This window comes from Coffea arabica, chromosome 8c, assembly GCF_036785885.1.
Source record: "Coffea arabica cultivar ET-39 chromosome 8c, Coffea Arabica ET-39 HiFi, whole genome shotgun sequence".
NCBI lineage: Eukaryota > Viridiplantae > Streptophyta > Magnoliopsida > Gentianales > Rubiaceae > Coffea > Coffea arabica.
This window is the reverse complement of record NC_092325.1, coordinates 40647393-40672965: the sequence shown is the minus strand read 5'-3', so window position 1 is coordinate 40672965 and position 25573 is coordinate 40647393. Positions and strand designations below refer to the sequence as shown.

Here is a 25573-nt window from a genome sequence, read left to right as displayed (position 1 = left end):
AGAAGCATTTCCACTGTCGTTTTCCAAGGAAATGTTCACTATAATGCCAAGAATTTCGTGTAAGACTAATTCGATAAGCTCAGGTGATTTTGTTAAACACATTTTGTTTCTTTGTTTTTCTTGTTTGGTCTGGTCTTAAGAAATCAACTAACACGAACAATAAGATTCTTGATAATCCAATAAAGACAATAACTAAATAAAATAAATAAAAACATACAAAATTTTACGTGGTTGGCCGAATTGACCTACGTCCACGGGTAAAGGGTATCAGATTTACTATAATAGAAATAGAGTACAAAAGAAAGAGTGTGTACATAATCTTAGAAAATAATTCTGGTTTAATAGGTGTTTTCTTTTATGGTCCATATTTCGGATTGGGTTCATCCCTGTAATTGTCGAATGAATTAAGTTCGAGACATGAAAGCATAAAACTTGGCGGGATTCCCTTCTTTCTTTGGCTGATTTGAAGGGGGAGGACCCGTTGAATTCTTAAGAATAATTTTTTTTTTTGTCTAAATGACAAAATAGATTTTCCTTTCTTCTGTTTCAAAAAATTTCATTTATTTTTTCTATATTTATAACTACTATGAGGAGGGATTTCTTTGTAAAGTTTGCGATGTGGATACAAAGATAAACTCAACATTTCTGGCTTAGAATACAATTAAGCAATAAACTGCATATAATTTTTCCACTATTGGGCTAGAAAAGCAGATTGATCAATGGTGAATTATGAAACCACTCCCCATTATACAATAGTGCACACAAAGAATTTCAACAATGGTGGTAGCAGAGTTTCTCTCTCTCGCTACCTCTCTCGCCTGACCACACGTTCATTTCACCGGAAAGGCACTGTAATCAGCCAATTGTGAACTAGAATTGAATAAAATCTATGGAGTAAGTATGCTGTGATTCAAGATATGAGAAATTGCGGGGACTAGGCTACAGTTTGCCAAAATTGTTGAATGAATCAGATATTGTCTTTTTTGGGAATTGTTTTATAATCTAAGCCATAAGCAAGGGATATGATTTTCACTGATCTATATGATTCCTGTGTCTAAGAAACTGGCAAAGAATTGAAGCGGATATCATCAGTGAAAGCAACTACAGCGTCATGACATTGAGGAGGTTATTTTTTGAACATAGAGGTTCCCTGCTTCTCTCTACATTCAGAAATTCCAAATTTTAATCATACAATTTGATTTGCAGTAATACAGCGTCTTTCATAGCTCATGTGCTTTCATTTATTTGGCATCAACAAATTGCCTCTTTTCCCTAATTTTTCGGATGATTATAAAAGATGATACATATTCGATCCGAACTATTCATCAGCCTACATTACTTGCAAGAATTTGAGTTTGATCTTCTTCAGTGTTTCAAGAACAACTTTCATACTGAGTCTGTCAGTTGGAGATTCACGAACACATTTTAAGGCTAATTCCAAGATGGATGCAAAACCCTCCAACTTCTCAGTGAAATTTTCATCCTCACGCTTCAACAACTTAGCATCAATGACTTGAAGAATCGAATTAGGCATAGAATCATTTATCCAACTCTTCAAGTTCAAATTTCCAGCAAACATTTCATCATTAGGCTTTCTTCTTGAAAAAACTTCCATCAGCATGATTCCATAGCTATAAACATCGCATTTTGCTGATATCAGCCCCTCAGATCCATACTCTACAACCAACGTTCAAATTGAACAAGTGTCACATAAGAAAAAAAAGAAAAAAAAACTAAATGCTATACAAACATTTAGGATTAAGAGTGAAGAATCATTACCTGGAGCAATGTAGCCAACTGTAGCTAAGGTCCTGGTCCATGCAAAGCTTTCCTCCTTTTCCAGCATTTTTGCAATACCAAAGTCGCAGACGTGGGCGACCATATCTTCATCAAGTAAGACATTACTGGGCTTCAAATCACAGTGAATCACAGGCGTCGAATATTCTTCGTGGAGATATTGCACTGCACTTGCCACTTCTATCATTATATTCAATCTCTGTAGAGTATCTAAGAAATAGTTGTCAGAATACAGCCGCTTCTCAAGGCTTCCATTGCACATGTGTTCAAGCACCAAGGCCTTAAAATCCTGGTTCCAACAACCGCTGATGACCTTCACAAGATTTCGATGGCGAAGGTTCTTCAGTACTTCACACTCTACATCAAAGCTCTTGATTACTCCTTCCAATTCCAAATTGAAAACCTTTACAGCAATAGACCTTCCATCATTGAGGATCCCCTTGTAAACAGATCCAAAACTCCCAATGCCAAGCAAATTGCTTTCACTGTACCCATCAGTTGCTCGAAGAAGTTCATAGTATGAAACTCCTTCTTGCGTTGGCACTAATACCATGTTTACTCCTTTGGAATCCTGATATTTCTTCCAATATCTTCTGAAGACAATTGCTAAGGCTGCGACAACTACAGCAGCGAGTCCCAGAGGAACAAATACAAATAGAAGCACCTTTTTTGTTCTGGACCTGTGAATTGAATTAGTTCTTGGGCAAGATGGCACGTGAAACCTGGAATCTCCGCACAATGCATCGTTGAACAGAAAAGATTCAGCAGTAAAGTTCCTAAAGTGACCACCAGAAGGAATTTCACCACTTAAATGGTTATGAGAAACGTCAAGCTCTTTGAGGTCCCGAAGTGCCTCCAATGACTTCGGTATGAAGCCAGAAAGATTGTTATGCGATAAGTAAAGTCCTTGCAAGCTGAGCATATTGCCAAATGACTCTGGGATAGATCCCTGAAATTGGTTTTGGGATAAATTTAAAATCAACAGGTATTGCAAACCACCTGTTGTGCTGGGAATATCGCCAGAGAATTGATTAGCTGATACGTCAATAGATGTATTTGTTGAATCAAAGCCACAATTGTGGACTTTGACAATTTTTCCACAGCTCACAATTGTGGATTTTGGTGGCAGAAATATTCATCCCACATCGATAGGTTCATGAATTGGTGAAGGATTTGAGAGTTATAAATAAGCTCTCAAGCTTCCCAATTGAGAGGTACCAAAAGAAAAAGAAAACAAAAGAATTACACCAAAAAGGATTTTGTAATTCTTTTGTAAGTCTTTCTCCTCCCAAAATTTATAAAAGCAGGCTGCTTGAGTGGTGCTCGGAGAGTAGGCAAAATTGGCCGAACTCCGTTATCAATTTTTCGGGTGCGTTCTTTCCATATCTCTTTTATTTGTTCCGCATTTATTTATTAGTTTCTTTTCTGTTGTAGTATAGTATTCAATATATTTGTCTATATTTGTCGGGTTTATTTGTAGTGTTTTATACGGTTCATTTGGGTGTATTTTTCTTATTCGTGTGTACGTATTATTTATGTATACACGGGTATAGTTGTAATAATACACCGTGCACGTAAGTTCTGTCTAGGAGACTGGATTTTAAGTGGGACCGCTTGTGACCCCTCCAGCCTTTCCTGGGAATTTATTTGGAATGGTAATTCTGTCTAAGGAGATTGTTTGACGATCTTTCCTGGGAATTATTGAATCGGTTTAATCACTAGTTGTAATTTTGAGTGGGAAAATACCCGATTTTCCCAACAAGTGGTATCAGAGCCGAAGGTTCGTCCTTTGGTTTGTTTGTAATTTGTTATATTGAATACTATCATTTGAGTCTGTAATGGCATCTGACAATTCCACGTCAAGAATTATATCTGGGGCATCGGCTTCCTCGTCCACATGGTCGAGGATTCCAATGTCAAGTTTGAAGGTGGCGGTGGACACATTTGACGGTACTGGCCATTTCGGCATGTGGCAAGGCGAAGTCATGGACTCTCTTTTCCAACAGGGTCTTGATATTGCCATTGAAGAAAAGAAACCAGATGACATAGAAGAGAAGGAGTGGAGTACCATAAATCGGTTGGCATGCGGAACTATTCGATCGTGTTTATCCAAAGAGCAAAAATATGCTTTCAAGAACGAGACTTCTGCATGGAAATTGTGGAAGGCATTGGAGGGGAAATTTCTGAAGAAAAGTGGTCAGAATAAACTCCTAATGAAGAAAAGATTGTTCCGTTTCGATTACCAACCAGGTACTACTATGAATGAACACATCACTATATTTAATCAATTAGTAGCAGACCTGTTTAATTTAGATGTAAATTTTGAAGATGAAGATTTGACTTTGATGTTGTTATCATCCCTTCCTGATGAATTTGAACATTTGGAAACTACGTTACTTCATGGGAAGGAAAATGTGTCTTTAGATGCTATATGTTCTGCTTTGTATAGTCGTGAATTGAGAAAGTAGGATAAAATGAAAAAGAAAGTAGCTGCAGCAGATGAAGCGTTAGTGACAAGAGGTCGTCAACAAAGCCAATCAAGGGGGAGAAGAGGAAGGTCCAAATCGAAAAGCAGAGTTGCCAAAGATGAGTGTGCTTTCTGTCGTGAGAAAGGGCATTGGAAGAAAGACTGTCCAAAGTTGAAGAAAAAAGGGAAAGCTCCGCAAGACGTAAATATTGCAGAATGCAAAAGTGATGCGGAATCAGATTTCTCTTTGGCTGTATCACCTTTAACATCTCATCCAAATGAGTGGATTTTGGATTCAGCTTGTACCTACCATATGACTCCCATGCGGGAGTGGTTCTTTGAATTTGAAGAACTTGATGGTGGAGTTGTGTACATGGGAAATGACAATCCATGTAAAACAGTTGGGATAGGTTCAATCAAGCTGCGTAATCATGATGGATCCACCAGAATCCTGAAGGATGTTCGGTACGTGCCGAATTTGAAGAGGAATCTCATCTCCTTGGGACTCTTGGAGTCAAAAGGCCTGGAAGTGAAGATGCGAGATGGAATTCTTAAAGTAACTTCGGGAGCACTTGTGATGTTGAAAGGTGCGAGGAAGAATAATCTGTATTACTACCAAGGTAGTACAGTTGTTGGGACAGCAGCAGCTACAACATCTTCCAGTAGCAAGAAAGATGCAGAGGCAACAAAGTTGTGGCACATGTGATTGGGACATGCTGGTGAAAAATCCTTGCAAAATCTTGCCAAACAAGGATTATTGAAAGGTACGAAAGTTTGCAAATTAGAATTTTGTGAGCATTGTGTTCTGGGAAAACAAAGAAAAGTGAAATTTGGCACTGGTATCCATAATACCAAGGGTATTTTGGATTATGTGCACTCAGATGTGTGGGGACCTGCCAAGACTCCATCCCTTGGTGGCAGGTATTATTTTGTCACTTTTATTGATGATTTTTCCAGAAGAGTTTCGGTGTTTACTATGAAGAGCAAGGATGAGGTGCTAGATATTTTCCTTAAATGGAAAGCTCAGGTTGAAAACCAGACGGGAAGAAAGATCAAGATTCTCCGAACAGACAACGGTGGAGAATACAAGAGTGATCCCTTCCAGAAGATATGCCAAGAATGTGGCATAGTTCGGCACTTCACAGTTAGAAAAACACCGCAGCAGAATGGGGTGTCAGAACGTATGAACAAGACACTAGTGGAGAAAGTACGTTGCATGCTGTCTAATGCTGGGTTAGGCAGAAAGTTTTGGGCAGAGGCTGTGACATACGCTCAACATCTCGTCAATCGCTTGCCATCATCTGCAATCGGTGGCAAGACTCCATTAGAGGTATTGTATGGAAAACTTGCAACAGATTATGATTCTTTGCGTATTTTTGGTTCTACTGCATATTATCATGTAAATGAATTAAAATTAGATCCACGTGCAAAGAAGGCTCTCTTTATGGGCTTTAGTGCTGGAGTTAAGGGATACCGGTTGTGGTGTCTAGAAGCAAAGAAAACCATTATCAGCAGGGATGTTACCTTTGATGAATCTGCCATGTTGAATAAGGTAACACAAGATGGAACCAGTGGTACTCCGCAACAGGTGGAGTGTACGCCGAAACAGGTGGAGTTTGAGCAGATAATGGTGAGCCCAACCAACAGCACCATTAGTGACTCTCCTATGGCAGAAGAGGAGTCAGATGAGGAAGAGGTTTCAACCCAAGAACCTCAACAGCAGCAAGAGTCAATTGCCGTTAATAGGGCAAGACGAGAAATTCATAAACCTGCTCGTTTTGTTGACATGGTGGCCTATGCACTTCCAGTTATTGATGATGTTCCATCCACATTTTCTGAAGCAATTCGAAGTACAGAAAGTGATAGATGGAAAGATGCTATGGAAGAAGAGATGCAATCTCTTCAGAAGAACAAGACGTGGAAGTTGACACAACTACCGAAGGGCAAGAAGGCAATTGGATGCAAATGGATATTTGCAAAGAAAGAAGGATTTCCTGACAAGATTGATGTTCGCTACAAGGCAAGATTGGTGGCTAAAGGCTACGCTCAGAAGGAGGGAGTTGATTATAATGAGGTATTTTCTCCAGTTGTTAAACATTCCTCGATTAGAATTTTGTTGGCCTTGGTAGTGCAGTTAAATTTGGAGCTAGCTCAACTTGATGTGAAGACTGCGTTCCTTCACGGTGACTTGAAGGAGGAAATTTATATGTCTCAACCAGATGGATTTAAAGTTGCTGGTAAAGAAAATTGGGTTTGTAAACTGAGCAAATCGTTGTACGGATTGAAACAATCACCGAGACAATGGTACAAACGATTTGACCAGTTCATGATGGGTCAGAAGTACACAAGAAGCAAATATGATCACTGTGTGTATTTGCGCAAGCTACGAGATGATTCCTACATCTATTTACTCTTGTACGTTGATGATATGCTGATAGCATCAAAGAGCCAAGTTGAAATTGACAAATTGAAGGCTCAGTTGAGTAAAGAGTTCGAGATGAAGGATTTGGGAGAAGCCAAGAAGATTCTCGGCATGGAGATAATCAGGGATAGAATGAGCGGCAAGCTTTGTCTGACACAGAAGCAGTATTTGAAGAAGGTACTACAACGTTTTGGCATGAATGAAGATTCAAAACCTGTAAGTACTGCGCTTGCTCCTCATTTGAAACTTAGTAGCCTATTATCTCCAAAGACGAATGAAGAGCGAGCATACATGGCGAAAGTCCCGTATGCTAATGCAGTTGGTAGCTTGATGTATGCAATGGTGTGTACGAGACCCGACATTTCACAGGCAGTTAGTGTGGTAAGCAGGTTTATGCATGATCCGGGCAAGGGTCATTGGCTAGCTGTGAAATGGATTCTACGGTATATCCAAAATACCGTAGATGTTGGATTAGTATTTGAGCAGGATAAAACACTTGGTCAATGTGTAGTTGGATATTGTGATTCTGACTATGCAGGTGATTTGGATAAGCGACGTTCTACAACTGGCTACTTGTTCACATTTGCCAAGGCGCCAGTTAGTTGGAAGTTTACTTTGCAGTCAACGGTGGCTTTGTCAACAACAGAGGCAGAGTACATGGCGATTACAGAAGCTTTGAAGGAGGCAATTTGGCTTCAAGGATTGCTTGAAGACTTGGGAGTTGGTCAAAAACACATTGACGTGTTTTGTGACAGTCAGAGTGCTATTCACTTAGCAAAGAACCAGGTCTTGCACGCAAGAACGAAGCACATTGATGTTCGTTATCACTTTGTGCGGGAAATTCTCGAAGAAGAGGAGATTTTTCTTCAGAAGATTCGAACTACGGAGAATCCTGCAGATATGCTGATCAAGGTGGTTACAAGGTCCAAGTTTGAACATTGTTTAGACTTGGTCAATATCCTGCATATTTGAGTTGGCGCCTGACGGCGCAAATTTGGAAGCACCGCAAGGACCGTTTGGGTGAGAAGGTTTGTATTTTTGGTGGGATTAGATTTATGCCAAGGTGGAGATTTGTTGAATCAAAGCCACAATTGTGGACTTTGACAATTTTTCCACAGCTCACAATTGTGAATTTTGGTGGCAGAAATATTCATCCCACATCGATAGGTTCATGAATTGGTGAAGGATTTGAGAGTTATAAATAAGCTCTCAAGCTTCCCAATTGAGAGGTACCAAAAGAAAAAGAAAACAAAAGAATTACACCAAAAAGGATTTTGTAATTCTTTTGTAAGTCTTTCTCCTCCCAAAATTTATAAAAGCAGGCTGCTTGAGTGGTGCTCGGAGAGTAGGCAAAATTGGCCGAACTCCGTTATCAATTTTTCGGGTGCGTTCTTTCCATATCTCTTTTATTTGTTCCGCATTTATTTATTAGTTTCTTTTCTGTTGTAGTATAGTATTCAATATATTTGTCTATATTTGTCGGGTTTATTTGTAGTGTTTTATACGGTTCATTTGGGTGTATTTTTCTTATTCGTGTGTACGTATTATTTATGTATACACGGGTATAGTTGTAATAATACACCGTGCACGTAAGTTCTGTCTAGGAGACTGGATTTTAAGTGGGACCGCTTGTGACCCCTCCAGCCTTTCCTGGGAATTTACTTGGAATGGTAATTCTGTCTAAGGAAATTGTTTGACGATCTTTCCTGGGAATTATTGAATCGGTTTAATCACTAGTTGTAATTTTGAGTGGGAAAATACCCGATTTTCCCAACAGTAATAACTTTCAATTTTCCAACTTCGAGAGGCAAGGAACCATTAAGGGAGTTTGAGGATAAGTTCAACTGCAAGAGATCTTTGAGGTTCCAAAAACTATTAGGTATGGCAGAGACTAAAAAGTTGTTTCCTAGTGTAAGATCCCGAAGAGAGGTCATATTGCGAAAGCATTCTGGTATGGACCCGGAAAACTGGTTTGTGGTCAGATCTATTAAAGTCAAGCTATGCAAATTGCAAAGGTTATCTAAGGTGCCGTTAAGATTATTATCTCCCACAGCCAAACCTTGCAGCTTTTGTAGATCTTTGAATGCTGCTGGGATGCCTCCGGTCAACTGATTCGACTGTAGATCAAGCACTATCAAATTGGTCAAGTTGCCAGTTTGACTTGGTATGGTGCCCTTGATTCCACTAGTTCCTATATACAACTTCTGTAGAGTAGCAGAGAGATTCCCAGCGGAAGCTGGAAGAAGCCCATTTAACGGATTTGGGCCCAGGGCTAAAAAAACCAAGTTTTTGCATTTTGTCAATGAAGTGATGAAGCTCAGCTCCATAGATGTAGGATCACTTGTTAAATTGTTGTCAAACAGAGCCAGCCTTTGCAGGAGCCTAAGGTCCCCAAGCGAGTCAGGAATGGAGCCAGTGAATCGGTTATGTTCAATAGTTAGGATCTCCAATTTAGAACAATTTGTAATGGACACTGGTATAGCTCCACCAAGGTTATTCACTTAGAGACCCATGGCCCATAACTTGGGCAGTCTGTGTCCTAGATCCGGCGGAAGATTTCCTGATAGATGATTAAATGCAAGTTCAATATTCCGCAATGCTGAGAGGTTGAAGAGTCCGGGGGGATTGGAGCCATTCAGGCCATTATAAGGTAACTGAAGATTCTCGAGTTGGTAAAGGTTACCCATCTCAGGTGGTATTGTACCTGTGTGCCAGATTCATTTTCAAAGGAAGCATATCAATCATTAGGCTGTAAAATTCTTTGAAGAAACCAATTATAAATAAATTTTTTTTTGAATGGATGTAACCGTTTAGTTAACTGATTTCGATTTACTTCACCAAAAAATGGTACTTTAAAGATGTATTTACCTGTCAAGGAGTTGTTGGCGAAATAGAGCTCAGTAAGCATCGTCAAATTCCCGATTTCTTTTGGAATCATTCCCATGATTTGATTCCATTCCAGATTGAGCCCCTGCAGGTTTTGCAGATTGCCTATCTCTCGTGGAATCGTACCTGCCAATCACAGAAGTCGGCTAGCAGTGTGTGTGAAATGTATACACACTACATAGGCCTGGGTTCCCTTTGAGGCAAAATCAGCGTCAGAAGATTCTTCTGCATTATTCTCTAAGCACCGTTTTTTATTTTTTTCTTTCTTTTTTTTTAATCGTTATCATTTCATTTCTTACATAAATTACATCGCAAATACCAAAAAAATGGTAGAGCGAATAATATAAAAGATTTTTCCACATAATAATCGTTCCAATGCAGCACAGAAAGGGGTTTAAAAAAAAATGATGGTCCATACTTTTACATGGCGGCAAACTAAGGGGAAAAAAATGATTACTCACTGGATTTATGTTTATCTAAAGTAAGTAAATGTTGTTGTAACAAACTTTCTAAGTAGATACGTCCAAGGAATATATGGCTCTTTTGGAACTTCTAAGTTTTTTTTTTTGGGTGGATGTTTTCCATAGTATGGGGTTGAGCAAATTCAATTTAGTACCGAATTCGTACTCTATTTCAAATTCAATTTAGTAATTTGATATCGGGTATCTGGTATTTGGTACAAAAGTGGTATTTACCAAATTCACCTAATTTTAATTTGATATGAAATAGGTAATAAGAATTTCAATTTGATAATAATCGATTTTGAATTCAAATTCAGTAAAATGAAATAGAACCCATATTACCGCATTTGAATATCAAATTAGCTATATGCTATTAATATATTATATAGGTAAAGCCTATATACTATTAATATTTTATATAAGTAAAGGCTATTAGTTGTAAATAGTAGATAGTATCATCATATACCTATAATAATATATAATTATGTACAATATACTATTACAATATTTGTAATATAACTATTATAGTACACTAACTATGATACTTATCGCTGTATACACAAATAGATAATAAGTACAACTATATAAGTATAGTACTAAATATTAAACATAATTAGTACTATACAAGTGTATGTATAGCAGTATAAGTGTACACAACTGCACAAGTGAATTAGCAAAGTTATCACTTATCACTAATCATTCCTCATTGTAAATTGTAACTTTGTAACTACACAAGTAAGTTGCATTTTGATTTGAATTAATCACTTTTTCTGTTCCCTAAATCATTGAAGCTTGGATTCAAGATATAATTAGGTATAGGGGAACAAATTAATATTAATCGATTTTTCAAATGATTTGAACAAATGAATACCAATTGCAATTTTTTCCCATTTAATTCGGTTAAATCGTTTTCATTTCCAGTCCCGAATTTGAATTCAGAATTGAAATGAATTCAAAATTGAAATAGGTGTAAGATTTCAAAATTGAAATGAATTCAGTTAGCTCTAATTCAAAATTGAAATAGGTGTAAGATTTTATAGGTCACATAACCAAATTTATCGAATTGGATGCACCAAAATGTCGAATTTGTACCAAATGCTCACCCCAAATAGTAAGTAGGAGTATCTGAAGTTTATGGACATTGAAATAGACATGACATGAATTCATTTCACCCAGAACTTACTCCAAATATTGCTAGTTGCATGATTGTAAATAGACCATCAATGTTGAAGCTATACAGAGACTTGATTTACCTGTCAAGTTGTTACGCCCCAACACGAGAAGTTTCAAACCATGCAGTTTGCCAATTTCTCGGGGAATTACACCTAAAAGGTTTACGTAAAGACAAAATTAATCATATTCATTTCGGAGATATATTGAAAAATGTCTTACTTCATCGAAATGTAACTAACAAGTGGAAATTTGTGTTGGCGATTTAAGCTTTTGGAATAAAGAAGAAACTTTGGTGGAGGGACGAAGTCAAGGAAACTTTAGTGGAGTGATTAAGATTGAGGCTTTTCAATTCTCCCTTTCAAAAAATTTAAAAAAAAAAAGAGGAGAGGGAAGGGACGCACGAAAGGCTGGATGTAGAGACGGCAGGCTACCCACAGAAATTAGATTTTAAACTAGAAATTTACATGTGCCTTAACATGGCCTTTTTTTTATTTATTGTGAATTTATACAAATATGAATAATTTAAATACAAAATTAACAATGATTCTACATTTTCATTCATATTAACTTTAAAAAATTAATGTATTCTAAATGTTCAATTATCTACTAATTTTTAAAAATTTATTTACATACTTTTCACTATAATATGATAATATACATCAAATAATGTATTCCATGTCAAAAACTTAATAGATATTCTTTTTTTTAATAAATATTCTTTTAGATAATTTAAATATTTATAATGACCAGGAACCTAGACGTATATATTAACAGTTAATTAAATCAACTTTTTAGATAAGTTAAATCAAACTAGAAGTACATATTTATATAATGACCATGAACCTAGAAAAGATCTAGCAATCCACTTTTTTTTCATCAATATATCAACAATATTGATAAATCTGTTAATGTAATAGTTAATTCTTTTTTTTTCACTAAGTTAATTCACAATTAAGGGAAGAGATGATGAACAATTTGAATAATAATCAATGGTAAAAGGAAGTAATTTATGGAATAAGTAAGATTTTAATAATTGTGATTTGAAAAATGTTTTACTATAGTTCTATGTAATAATTTGATAGAAAACATATATCATTAACATAAAATTAGTTATTTTTAAAGTTATTTTAGATATCATTAAGATAAGATTAGTCATTTTTAAAGTTATTTTAAAATTAGGGATAGTTTTTAAATATATAATATAATATTCAATATAGGTAAAATCCAAATGACCCATGACGCGTTAATAGGGGTGTGCAAAGTCGAAAAATTTCGATTTCGGAATCGATTTCGAATTGAATTCGGAATTTCGAATTCGGAATTTCGGTAGTTGAATTCGGTAATCCGATTTCGAATTGATCGAAATCGGGTCGAATTCGAAAATATAGTTTTTGAAATCGGAATTACCGAATTCGAATTGGTAATTCGAAATAGGAATTCGAATTCGGAAATTCTATATCGAATTCGAATATTAACATTTATATATAATAATATACTATAATAGTTTTAACAATACATATATAATATATATTATATAATATAATAAGTTAATAATTGAAATAATAAGTGATATTGCAAAAAGCCAAAAACCCTAATCTGTTCACTCACTCACCGTAGTCCTTACACCTTACTCCCTACTCTTCCGCCGCCCTCTTCCTCTTCGTCAGTCGTCACTGCCTTCCTTCCTTCCTCATCGCCTCTTCGTCACCTTTCTTCCTCTGCCTCCGACTCAGCTTACTGTCTCACTCTCTCGGTTTCACCTTCAAGCCCAACAGAGACAGACATCATCAGCCTTCATTGAGGTACGCCGGTAATTTTACTTAGCTTTCATCTATGTTTCTAGTTTATTTTTCTTAGGCATTTCATCAAACAGCTTCCAAGCATTTCTGAATTAGGTTCTGGATAGGGGAAGTGAAATAAAGGGAAACGGAGGAAGGGGGAGGGTTGAATGGTGAGACGCTGGAGTTGAGGGGAAACGGAGGTGACCGGGTAAGTGTTGTTTAAGGTGTCGAATAAAAGTGAGCCGGCGCTGCAGCGGAGCTAAAGGCATGTTCTTCTTGACAGGGCATTTACAGCAACTGCTATCAATCTAAACACAGTAGCCCACCGAAGTTAAGGCATTATTCCTGCAGTAGTCTCTGGGGATATCCCACCAAGAATCGGAGCATTACCCAACATTAGTGCTATCTACCTGAACGGAAATTATTTGACAGGAGAGCTTAAATTCTCTGAGCTGTTTTATGGGAAAATGGGGAGGCGTTTTGGGGCATGGAACAACACAAATCTCTGCTATCCAATTGAGTTGAAGTCAACCGGCCATGCTCCTTATGGGGTAAAACCATATCAGCAAGAAGCCACAACATTACATGAGAACATCAGTGACCTTGATGAAAAGTCTAACTTGGGTAAAGGGGATTTGAATTCGGTGAATTCGGAATTCACCGAATTTCGAATTCAATTCGGTATCGAATTCGAATTCGGAATTAGCCATTTCGAATTCGAATTCGGTCGGTGAAATTGAAGCCAAAATTTCGAAAAATTCCGAATTCAAACTTTCGAATTACCGAATTCGAATTCGATGCACACCCCTACGCGTTAATTCTCTTCAATTAGGCATACCACATGAGAGTGAGAAACAACTCTAATTAAAATAACTACTTTCATATATATATAGAGAGATTAATATGTATAGTCTACCTCTGTAGCTTTTCAAGCTTTGACCTATATCCTTATGATATTACAACTCTCCACCATAGAAGTTTAAAAAGAATGTGATTTTCCCAAAAGAATGCAAACACAGATTTAGTTAAAATAAATGTGCATTTATAATTTGTCAAATTGATGAAATTTTTTAGAACGTTTTGGGAATGTTATATGAACTATGACAAATCATCTCAATTACTATTCAAAAAAGATAGGCGTACTTTTAGCGTAAAAGCTTTTGGTCATTTGAGAAAGAGAGAGCTGACTTTTACCTCCATTCTGTTTGATCAGTTTCTTGAAATAAACTTTTTTCAAAATACAATTTTACATCTTACCCAATCATTTTACTGGCTTTTTTTTGGGAAAAGTATCAAGCCATTTTCCAGGGTTCAAATTCTTTGTATAAAGTTACAATAGTACTATTAAAAAAAAAAAAAAAAAAAAGCGCCCAGCCAAGCCATGCTGGGTAAAACAGTAAATAGTGTTGAATGTCAGTGCCAAACAAGGAAAACTAACCAGTAATCGCAGTCTGAGCTTGTCAGTATACAAAGGCAAAGCAAAAGCATTACCTGTGAAGTTGTTAGTCATGAGGGATAGATAGGTAAGCTTCTCCAGATTTCCAATTTCTTTAGGTATGTGCCCGCTAAACCTGTTGGATGACAAGTCTAGCGATTGAAGTTGAGAAATCTTGCATAAGCTCAATGGTATTTGACCAGCTAAATAATTCCGATAAAAGTCAGCAATTTGAGGGCTGAAAGATTTCCTATCTTTTCTGGAATATTTCCTTCCAGGAAATTTTCGCTTAGATCTAACTTTTCCACTCTTGACAAGTTGGATATAGAAGAAGGAATAAAGCCACCGAAACCATTGTTGTCAAGAAACAAGAACCGGAGTTCGGGAAAGTGACCAAACCACATTGGAATCTCTCCAGTGAAGTTGTTCTTGGAAAACCGGATGAACCTCAGGCGGCGTAGGTGTGACAACTCTTCGGGCAGATTTCCGTGGAAGGAGTTATTTCTCAGATCAAGAGAAACAAGAAAGGAGAGGTTTCCCAAATCCGGAGGTATTGTTCCGGTGAGTCCCATGTTTGAAATATTTAAAGCAGTCACTCTTTGGTGTCGGGAGCTGCACTGGACTCCTATCCAGTCACAGACAGAGGATGCAGCAGCTGTAGAAGACCAGTTTTTTGACAAAAATTCTTGCTGTTCTGAAGTGATATGGGCTTTCAGGGCTAAAAGAGCAGATTGATCAGTGCCTAAACTTAATCTTTTCATGGCTGTGCAACTGGTCATCATTAGATAGTGCAGCAAAACAAGTACTGCAAGAGGGAACAAGTAAAAGTAGTGTTTCTTCATATCGACAGACCTAAATGATCAATCAATAGTCCTAATCGGCGATATATTCTCATTAGTCCATTCTGTAGCAACCTCTATATATATTTCTATAGTCATTGTTTTGGAAATATGTGTGTGCAGTGTCCTGTAGATCTTTCATCTTTACACATTCCAATTAGGGGTGCTCGTGAATCGAGCCGATCGCGAGCGGCTTGAGTACGAGCTCGAGCTAATTAAGTCGAACTCGAGCTCAAAAACATTAAGCTCGTTGGCTCGCGAGCTCAATTATATATATATTTTATTTTTTATTTTAATAGTAAAATTATACATATATCCCTTATATTTTATTATTTATTAAAAAATTATTATTTTATTCATTTTTAAAAATAAATAATTATTTTTTATTTTTTAAAAATAAATTTATTATTATTTTTTTTTTATTTTTTAAGTTCGAGCTCGAACTTGACATTTTGAGCTCGTCGAGCTCGAACTCTTCACAAAATTAATTAACTGGAGGCTCGGTTCGATAAGGCCAAATCTCGACTCGACTCGACTCGTTTGCACCCTTAGTTCCAATGACCACATGTAATACATTTTAGCATTTACCTCTCTCCGCTATCCAAGCTTTACCTTAAAAAACCTTTTCCGCTGAATTTTGATCAATTTTGCACTTTTTCCGTCTCTCTCTCTTTTTTTCTTTTTAAAAATAAATTTCCCTTCCCCCAAGTTGACTTCTCTAGTTGGGGTGACTTTGGGAATGAATACGACTCTAGTCCAGGGCAAACACTTGGGTAGATAGAGTGTATATAGGTTTGGTGGTTCAAAATTTATCACATCATTTTACCAACTCAAGTATTTGAAGATGTGGCAAAATTTGGACCGATAGATCTACAAGATCGGTATGTATGTATGTATGTATATATATATATTTGTACACAATAGGGTACTACTAGTCTAACTCAAAGAAATTCTGAACATACTAATCATCTATTTTCTAGCTAGCCTTGGATGTGGATATATTCTGCAGGTTAATAAATTCCAACATGTGACATGTCAACTACCGTGTAAAGGACGTTGGAAATTTTGTTAACCATTCGATATTGGACCATCAGCCATAACATTTAGTAGTAGGCTTCTGTAATAATAGAAGAACCAGACTTTTCTTTTCCTCTCAACATCGCCAACAACGGGACTTCATGCATGGGACGGGACTTTCCAGTTAGACAATAATAATGTCAAGTGGAGCTTAATTCGCTGCTTCAGTGAAGTAGTTGATCGTGGCACATACTCATAAATAGAGGTGTTAAAATGGGTGACTTGGACGGATTTGGATTGAGTAGAATGGGTAATGAGCATAAGTGAGTCAACCCATGTATACCTATCTAATTAAATGGATATAAATGAGTAATCCAATTACCCATTTATAACCCATTTATTTTAACTTCAAATGCATTATTCCCTCCATGGAGCCGTTGCATTTTGTAGTTCGTAAAGGTTATTTTTGTTATTTTACACCAAGAGGAGATGTAGGTGTAATTTTTCAAACTTAGAGGGCACCGCCTATAATTGTCATGAACGTTGGGGGAGGTATGTTAAATCATGCCTAAAACAAATGTGCATTTGTAATTTGTCTAATTGATGACATTTGACCATGTTTTGAAAAGAGAAAATGGTTGAAAATGTTTCTCACATTTTGCAAAATGATTGTTTTCGTCCCTTACTTTTAGAAGTATAATTTTACGTCCCTTACAAATTCATATTGGTCAAATTTGGTTTCTATCTAAGTTTTCAACTAGTTTTTGGCTGGAATCCATTATGTATCTTGTACGTGAGCATTTTTTAAGGACAAAATGTCAAATCAAAATTTACATAATTCATTCCATAGTTCTCACATTTTACAAAATGAATTTTTCGATCCTTTTTTTTTGGTAAGAAAAATTTTCAATTGTTAACATTTCACAAAATGAATTTTTTTTTATTTCTCATTGATCATGTGTATGAATAGTTTTGTTAAAACCCATGCATATCTTTATTTGATTTCATCTGAATAGTATAAATAGTATGCATATATCTTTTGATTTCACTTGAACACGCTTTTCTAATCCTTGTGTCAAACAGGGAAAAAAAAACTATTAACCGCTGTTTGACCATGTGAGTATACAAAGGCAAAGCAAAATTATTACCTGTTAAGTTATTGGTGATGAGGTATAACTCCTTGAGCTTCTCCAGATTTCCAATTTCTTTAGGTATTTGCCCGCTTAACCTGTTGTTAGACAAGTCTAGCACCTGACGTTGAGAAAACTTGCATAAACTCAATGGTATCTGACCAACTAAGTCATCCCCAGATAGATACAGCTCTCTGAGGACCGAAAGATTTCCTATCTTTTCTGGAATATTTCCTTCCAGGAAATTGTAGCTTAGATCTAACTTTTCCACTCTTGACAAGTTGGATATAGAAGAAGGAATAAAACCACTAAAACCATTGCCGTCCAGAAACAAGAACTGGAGTTCTGGGAAGTGACCAAACCACATTGGAATCTCTCCAGTGAAGTTGTTAGTGGTTAACCTGACGAACCTCGGGCGGCGCAGGTGTGACAACTCTTCGGGCAGATTTCCGTGGAAGTAGTTATTTCTCAGATCAAGAGAAACAAGAAAGGAGAGGTTTCCCAAATCCGGAGGTATTGTGCCGGTGAGTCCCATGTTTGAAATATTTAAAGCAGTCACTCTTTGGTGTCGAGAGCTGCACTGGACTCCTATCCAGTCACAGACAGAGGATGCAGCAGCTGTAGAAGACCAGTTTTCTGACAAGAATTCTTGCTGTCCTGAAGTGATATGGGCTTTCAGGGCTAAAAGAGCAGATTGATCAGTGCCTAAACTTAATCTTTTCATGGCTGTGCAACTGGTCATCATTAGATAGTGCAGCAAAACAGGTACTGCAAGAGGGAACAAGTAAAAGTAGTGTTTCTTCATATCGACCGACCTATATGATCAATCAATAGTCCTAATCGGCGATATTCTCTCATTCCTCCATTCTGTTGCAACCTCTATATATAGTCATTGTTTTGGAATTATGTGACCGCATGTAATACATTTTAGCATTTACCTCTCTCAGCTATCCAAACTTTGCCTTAAAAAACCTTTTCCGCTGAATTTTGATCAATTTTTCACTTTTTCCGACTCTCTCTCTCTTTTTCTTTTTAAAAATAAATTTCCCTTCCCCCAAGTTGACTTCTCTAGTTGGGGTGACTTTGGGAATGAATACGACTGTAGTCTAGAGCAAACACTTAGGTAGATCGAGTGTATATAGGTTTGGTGGTTCAAAATTTAACACACCATTTTACTAACTCAAGTATTTAAAGATGTGACAAAATTTGGACCCATAGATCTACAAGATCGGTATGTATGTATGTATGTATGTATGTATATATATATTTGTACACAATAGGGTACTACTAGTCTAACTCAAAGAAATTATGAACGTACTAATCATCTATTTTCTAGCTAGCCTTTGATGTGGATATATTCTGCAGGTTGCTGTTAATAATTCTTGGCTGATAAATTCCAACATGTGACATGTCAACTACCGTGTAAAGGACGTTGGAAATTTTGTTAACCATTCGATATTGGACCATAACATTTAGTAGTTGGCTTCTGTAATAAAGAAGAACCAGACTTTTCTTTTCCTCTCAACATCCCCAACAACGGGACTTCATGCATGGGACGGGACTTTCCAGTTAGACAATAATAATGTCAAGTGGAGCTTAATTCGCTGCTTCAGTGAAGTAGTTGATCGTGGCACATACTCATAAATAGAGGTGTCAAAATGGGTGACTTGGACGGATTTGGATTGAGTAGAATGGGTAATGGATAATGGGTATAAGTGAGTCAATCCATTTATACATATCTAATTAAATGGATATAAATGGGTATTATTTTAACTTTTTGTAAACTCATTTAAATTTATTTTTGCAAACTAAGTTATCAATTTATACCATCCTTTGCACCCATCATTAGTTTTAAATATTTACTTATAATGTTCAATAAGCCTAATTACCAATTTTTTCCCCATCTATACTCTATGTCATAAAATTACATAGTATTTAATAGTTGAATAATAAGACTATAAAAATTTGAACTAAGTACTATAAAAGTTAACATAAAAATTTAATCCAAAAATTTTGAACCCTTAACATTTTTTTCATGTGTAAATTTAAAATTTCATTTTGAAAAGGTAGGAAAAGAGGCTAAAACTTATCATAAATTGGTAATACTGAAAAATGAGCAAGTTAACAAACTAAGAGAAAATAAAATGATAAGATAAAACCAACAAATAATAATAATAATAATAACAAAAGTAGTTAACAAAATGAAAATTTTGGAAAAAAAAAGGGTGGGGAAAGAGAAGAGATTTGGGGAAAAATAATTTTAAATGGGTCAATTGGGTTTGATGGATTACCTAATAATACCCAGTTAATAAATGGGTATTATTGGATAACCCATTTATACCCATATGCAAAAATTTAAGATATCCATACCCATCTATTCATGAAAGGGTATAAGTAAATTTAGTTAAATGTGTTGGTTTGACACCTATATTCATAAGCAACGCTTTTGAAGGGTATCCATTCCTGCCTGCAGTGGTGGAGCCAAAGATTTTCATGGTCAGCGGGACAATTTTTGTTACATCCTAATAATATATATGTTGGATTTTTTTTTTAAACCAGTGTCCTGTAAACACTCTTTAATACACCTACATTCCACTCAACCTATCGTGTATACACACACTAACACTAATAATTACTACTTTCCCTTGCATTCGCACACTTTTTCTAATTAATTTCCTTGCATTTATATGATTTCTTTAATTAATTTTATATTTCTAAAAATCTAACACCTGAAATATATCTTAACGGGTATCCATTAGACAGATTGTAATATGTTTATATCCTTGTCATACTCACGTTCACACAAGTGTGAACGCTTGAGATTTTAAGTTTTGCAACAATATTCTCTTTTTAGGGGTGGGTATATAAGTCTAAATTTTAGAAATAAAAGTCATAATTAAATTGAGAGGTTGATTTATATTATAACGCACACTTGAGATTTTAAGTTTTGCAACAATATTCACTTTTTAGGGGTGGGTGTATATGTCTAAAATTTAGAAATAAAAGTCAGAATTAAATTGAGAGATTGATTTATATTATAGCACTATTAAATTTTTTTTTTTTTTTTGTGTTTCCAACTCCACGGTTGGCCATACGCCTCCAAAATTTTATGTAGTATTTTACATAAAAATTGTTCCTTGGAGTCGGAAAAATATACGTAAACAAACCCAAATACATGCACATTGGCAATAAAAAGAGCATGCGCATTATTTACAACATTATCTCTATCCGTATATAGAATATATTCAAACTATGCCTGCCGACCACGTTAAATCAAATCTTCCAAAATTAATCCCCAACCAATTTTATAATTGATAACCAAGAGAAACAAAAAATAACAACAAATACTACATGTGCTTTCTACGTTTAGTTCTATTGTAGATTACAAACGCTAATACGTACTATAACGCAACCAATATGATTGATTAGCAATGATTCCAAACTATTATATATTGATTAGTAGTAATGATTCCAAATACGATTTATTATGCTGTGAGTAAATTCTTTGATTGAGTAGTAAGTGATGACAGTGCTCCCTCAAAGGCTCAACCAATAAGCACTCGGAATTGTCCTCAGGAAATCGCTGCTGATATATATATATATATATATATATATATATGCTCAACCAGCAGCAATTGAGGGATTATTTAGTGAAGTGCTAAACTAACCTTTACTCACCTAATTCATTGAGTGGTGTGGACCAGTTTTCAACAACCTACTGTGATTTCATTGATGGCTAGCTTTTAATCTGCATGTTTTCCTTTACTTTTTTTTTTAAAATGCTAAATGGCATCTTGTAAAATTTAAAGAAAAACTAAATGATATTTGGTTAGTGGGTTCAGTACTTAAGGAATGAGTTTCAAAGTTCACTAGTCTCCGAGCAAAGTCAAGGGACTGGAGACCCTACATTTTGTGGACAGTTGTCACTGGTCATGCTGCTCCCGGAGCTTCTGTGTATGCCGTATCGGTTGACTTAGTGGACCAAATTAAATTAACTTCAAAAATTGCTAGTTTACTCTTTTCTGTATTTCATATTAACTTCGATAATCATGAGGTGGAAAACACCATTAGAGGATCATAATTTAGAGATCCAGAAACTTTTACCTTTTTTTTTTTTAGACTAGATTAATCTCTTAGTTTGGTATCTTCAAATTCATATTTGCTCCTAATTAGCAATTTCTCCAAAATCCAACGTATAAACACCGTGCTTGATTTTTCATTCCGCATGCCGACATGATCCAGTTACCAGGCAACTTATGAATGAATAATTTTCAGTTGAGGTGTCATTAGACCTAAAGCAATGGATTATTTTTCGTGGCTCGGAAGTTTAGTTTTTCAAGTACTTACCAATAAAAGATTAGGAAAAACTGCATAGGGTTACATTCCAGAGATTTTTTGGAGTAACTTTACTACTTCAATCAAAATCTCCCAACCATACGAGGTTTCTGCGTGACGGACCTATGTACCCTTAAAGAGTGAAAAATTCGTATTCTAGTTCTGAACCTAATTTGAATAATGTGCTTTTTGCTAACTGAGTGTTGTTCATTGATTATCGAATTCTAGTGTTTTTGCATTGCAACAGCCTTTTAATAGAGAAATGGCGAGATTTAAGAAGTGGAGAGATAAAAGAGGAATTTAAATCCAAGACATCTAATTTCAAAAAATTTTAAACTTAGTCACCAGGCTAATGCCTTTTCAACCAGATCTTCTCCATCCATCTAGCTATTAGATTGATCATTCAAAGGCTGAACCACAACTACATATTAACCAAGCTATGGCTATTAAATTAAATTCAAGTAGGGACTTAAAGGATAAGTTTTAAATTTTGGATATTTAAAATGTGAGATAAATTAAACTTGCGGGACTTATGGTACAAATAAGTTTAAATCTTCCAAATACAAGAGTTGTATTAAAATAAAAAAGCTAAATCTAATAAGGAAGTTAAATCGTATTAGAAACTAGTTTTAGGTTTCTAAAATGATAGGGACAACTTATTTGTCTATAAATACTCACCAAGTTTTACTAATTGACACACTAATTGTAGTAATCAACACACACAAATTGTTTGGTAAGTTTTTTGAGAAAAATGTTCAGAGAAAAATACCCAAAATTTGTTTGAGAAAATAAGGAAAAACTCGCATATCTTATTTCTTTTATTGGATCGGGTTTTTCATAGTGAAATTCTTAACCAACTTGAAACCTCTATATATATAGTCATTGTTTTGGAAATATATATATATATATATATATATATATATATATATATATATATATATATATTTAAAGCATTGACTCTTTGGTGTCGAGAGCCGCACTGGACTCCTATCCAGTCACAGACAGAGGATGCAGCAGCTGCAGAAGACCAGTTTTTTGACAAGAATTCTTGCTGTCCTGAAGTGATATGGGCTTTCAGGGCTAAAAGAGCAGATTGATCAGTGCCTAAACTTAATCTCTTCATGGCTGTGCAGCCGGTCATCATTAGATGGTGCAGCAAAACAAGTGCTGCAAGAGGGTAGAAGTGGGAGTGTCTCTTCATATCGACCGACCTCTATGATCAATCAATTGTCCAAATTGGTGATGGACAACAGGAAATTAGACGCCAGCGTGTGGAGCGTATATGTGTTTTAAATGTGGGGATTTTATAGACACCATTATTGTGTGGACAAATCCCAAAAGTGGGTTAAGATTAAATTAGTTGGATTAGAGGTGTTAACAAACTTCAATACTCTAATGTTTAAACGTGTTTGTTTATTTTCATAAGTTTGAAATTTTATTCAAGTTTGACTTGAAATTTATTGTGTCAAACTCAAATAAGCTTTTGTCAAATTGAGCATGAGCTTTGTACTAGTAGATTGAAAATTCTATAGATAAATTTCAAGTTTTATACTATCAATTGAATCAAGTTCAAGATGAGTTGAGTTTGAAAGTTTACTATATATAACCTGCTTTTCATGCTTGGCTTGATTAGTCATCGAACTTGACTCAAGCCAATTCTTACCCGCAAGACTAGAATCAAATATCTGGTAATTTGATTCATCATTCAATTTGAATTGTGATTAATTAATGTACAAACATTTGACTCATAAGTTACGTTAAAATGGAAAAAAAAAAAAACTATATCACCTACGATATTATTAACAGTTGCACTTAAATTGGTTACGTCCAGTTAGGATTAACGGCTTCAAAAGTTATTGATTTTAGTTGTTTGAGATTATATAGAAATTAAACTAATATAAGAAGACATAGAATAAACAGTCAATGTCGATATTTTACAGGACAGAAACAGTTTTATGAAATCCGTTCCTAATACGTAGTATACTACCGTTTGAATATAACATAATTTTTTTTGGTACGAATGAAGAGGTCATAAACCCTTAAATTGCAACAAGATGAGGAAACGCAACTCCTCCTAAACAGTGTAATATCATTTGAATATGATGTAATTTTTTTTTGGGTACATTGGAAGAGGTCATCATAACTCTTTAGCTTTTCCGCTGATGTGTTCGTATTTTGCTTCCCATTGTTGACACGGTTTTGTCTCTTTAACTCAAATAACAATCTGCAAATAATTCATAACATTACTGTAGTCTCTGAACTCTGAAGACACCTAGCGAAGTTTTGGTGGGTGGTAATCGAGTCTAGCAATATTAGGATCCAACTGACCATAGTTATCTTAGGGCCTCTCAGGCTTTCCTCTCCTCATAGTATAAGAAGCTATCATATAAAAAAAAAAATTAAAGTGGGAGTAATTAATCTTGTACGAGTCTTAAGTCATGAATTTCTGGACGTCCTAATCATCTTTTTTTCTCGCCTTCATTAATTTGATGTGGATCTATTCTGCAAGTTTCCGTTAATAATTCTTACAACATCTGAGATGTCAATTAACAACCGCATGCACCAAGTCTTCAGCGTGCAAAGGGCGTTGGAAATTTTGTTAGCATGGACGTTTAATATTTAGACTTTTTCTTGATAGTCATTAATAGGTCAGGATGTACAAGGCATTTTCAATTGACTTCTATAATTGGCAGAACCAGACTTTTTCTTTACCTCTCAACATCGCCAACGACAGGACTTCAAGGGACTTTCTAGTTACTAATGTCCTTTTTATTTTAGTGTAAACGGAAGGATTTGAATCTAATGTCTTTCATTTATATTCTCTTTTTTTCGTATCACTTAATTCATTTCTGCCTCTCCAATTAGACAATGTCAAGTGCAGTTAATTCACTTCAGTAGTTGATCGTACCATGTGCACATAATCAATTTTTGGAGGGGTATTCTATAGTGGTGGAGCCAAAGATTTTCATGATCAATAAGACACAAATTTGTGACATCCTAACATTTTATTTATATCCTTTTCGTTTTGAGATTCTAAGAAATTACAAGGTGTTTATATCCTTTTCTTTTAGACTCACTCAGGTGTACATACTTGAGATTTTAAAAAATCACAACGGTATTTTTAGGATGGACATATCTGAAACTTAGAGATAAAATTAGATTGGGAGATTGATTTATATTCGAATACAATCAAGTGCCTTTTTTTATTTCATTTTTTCAACTCTGCAGTCAGCAGGAGAAGGGATGGATTGGACGGTGAGGGAATGTAAATAAGAGGTTTCAAGTTTGAAACACCCACCTACACTAAGAAAATAAAAATAATAAAAAAAATCCTCTACGATTAGCCATATGCCTCCAACACTTAATGTACAATTTTACAATTAAAATAATTGTTACTTGAAGTACGAAAATTATACGTTAACAAATCCAAATACATGCACATTCGAATTAAAATGAGCATGCGCATTATTAAATCGTTGAACTATACCTGCACACCATAGTAATCCAAAGTTAATTACGTCCAATTTTATTGAGATAAGAAAAATAACAACAAAAACTACATGCGTTTTTTAATGTATAGCTCTATTGTAGATTACATATGCTAACACGTATAACGTAATATGATTAGCAAGAACTATGATTCAATTCTCTTTGAATTTTCAATAAATCATCAACATTCAATAACTAGAATTTAAACAACGAAATATGGAGCATAGAGGTATCAAAATGGGTAATTCGAATAGGTTTGGGCAAATTATAATTGGGTAATGGATATAACTGGATCAATCCATTTATATCCATTTAATAAGTGGGTATAATTATAGCCAATT

General features: G+C 35.5%; 2 protein-coding genes across 2 annotated transcripts; both read right to left on the bottom strand.

Moving 5' to 3' along the window:
- Positions 1-1088: 1088 nt before the first annotated feature.
- On the bottom strand, positions 1089-4095 carry LOC113705328 (probable LRR receptor-like serine/threonine-protein kinase At3g47570). The gene is made up of 2 exons (XM_027227135.2): positions 1780-4095; positions 1089-1677 (listed from the first exon to the last, which is right to left on the bottom strand). Exons 1-2 carry the CDS (start codon positions 2717-2719, stop codon positions 1331-1333), a joined length of 1287 nt encoding a protein of 428 aa, XP_027082936.1. The 5' UTR covers positions 2720-4095; the 3' UTR covers positions 1089-1330.
- Positions 4096-8476: 4381 nt separating this feature from the next.
- On the bottom strand, positions 8477-18492 carry LOC113705329 (uncharacterized). Its single transcript, XM_027227136.2, has 4 exons — positions 17427-18492; positions 11287-11358; positions 9555-9698; positions 8477-9390 (listed from the first exon to the last, which is right to left on the bottom strand). Exons 1-4 carry the CDS (start codon positions 18211-18213, stop codon positions 9188-9190), a joined length of 1206 nt encoding a protein of 401 aa, XP_027082937.2. The 5' UTR covers positions 18214-18492; the 3' UTR covers positions 8477-9187.
- Between the last annotated feature and the right edge of the window lie 7081 nt (positions 18493-25573).

Coding starts and splice junctions, on each gene's coding strand:
- LOC113705328 (XM_027227135.2), bottom strand. CDS start 2,719: ATGCTCAGCTTGCAAGGACTTTACTTATCGCATAACAATCTTTCTGGC. Junction 1,678..1,779: donor AGTTGGCTACATTGCTCCAG/GTAATGATTCTT, acceptor CGTTGGTTGTAG/AGTATGGATCTGAGGGGCTG.
- LOC113705329 (XM_027227136.2), bottom strand. CDS start 18,213: ATGAAGAAACACTACTTTTACTTGTTCCCTCTTGCAGTACCTGTTTTG. Junction 11,359..17,426: donor CATCACCAATAACTTAACAG/GTAATAATTTTG, acceptor TAAACCTTTTAG/GTGTAATTCCCCGAGAAATT. Junction 9,391..9,554: donor CGCCAACAACTCCTTGACAG/GTAAATACATCT, acceptor TCTGGCACACAG/GTACAATACCACCTGAGATG.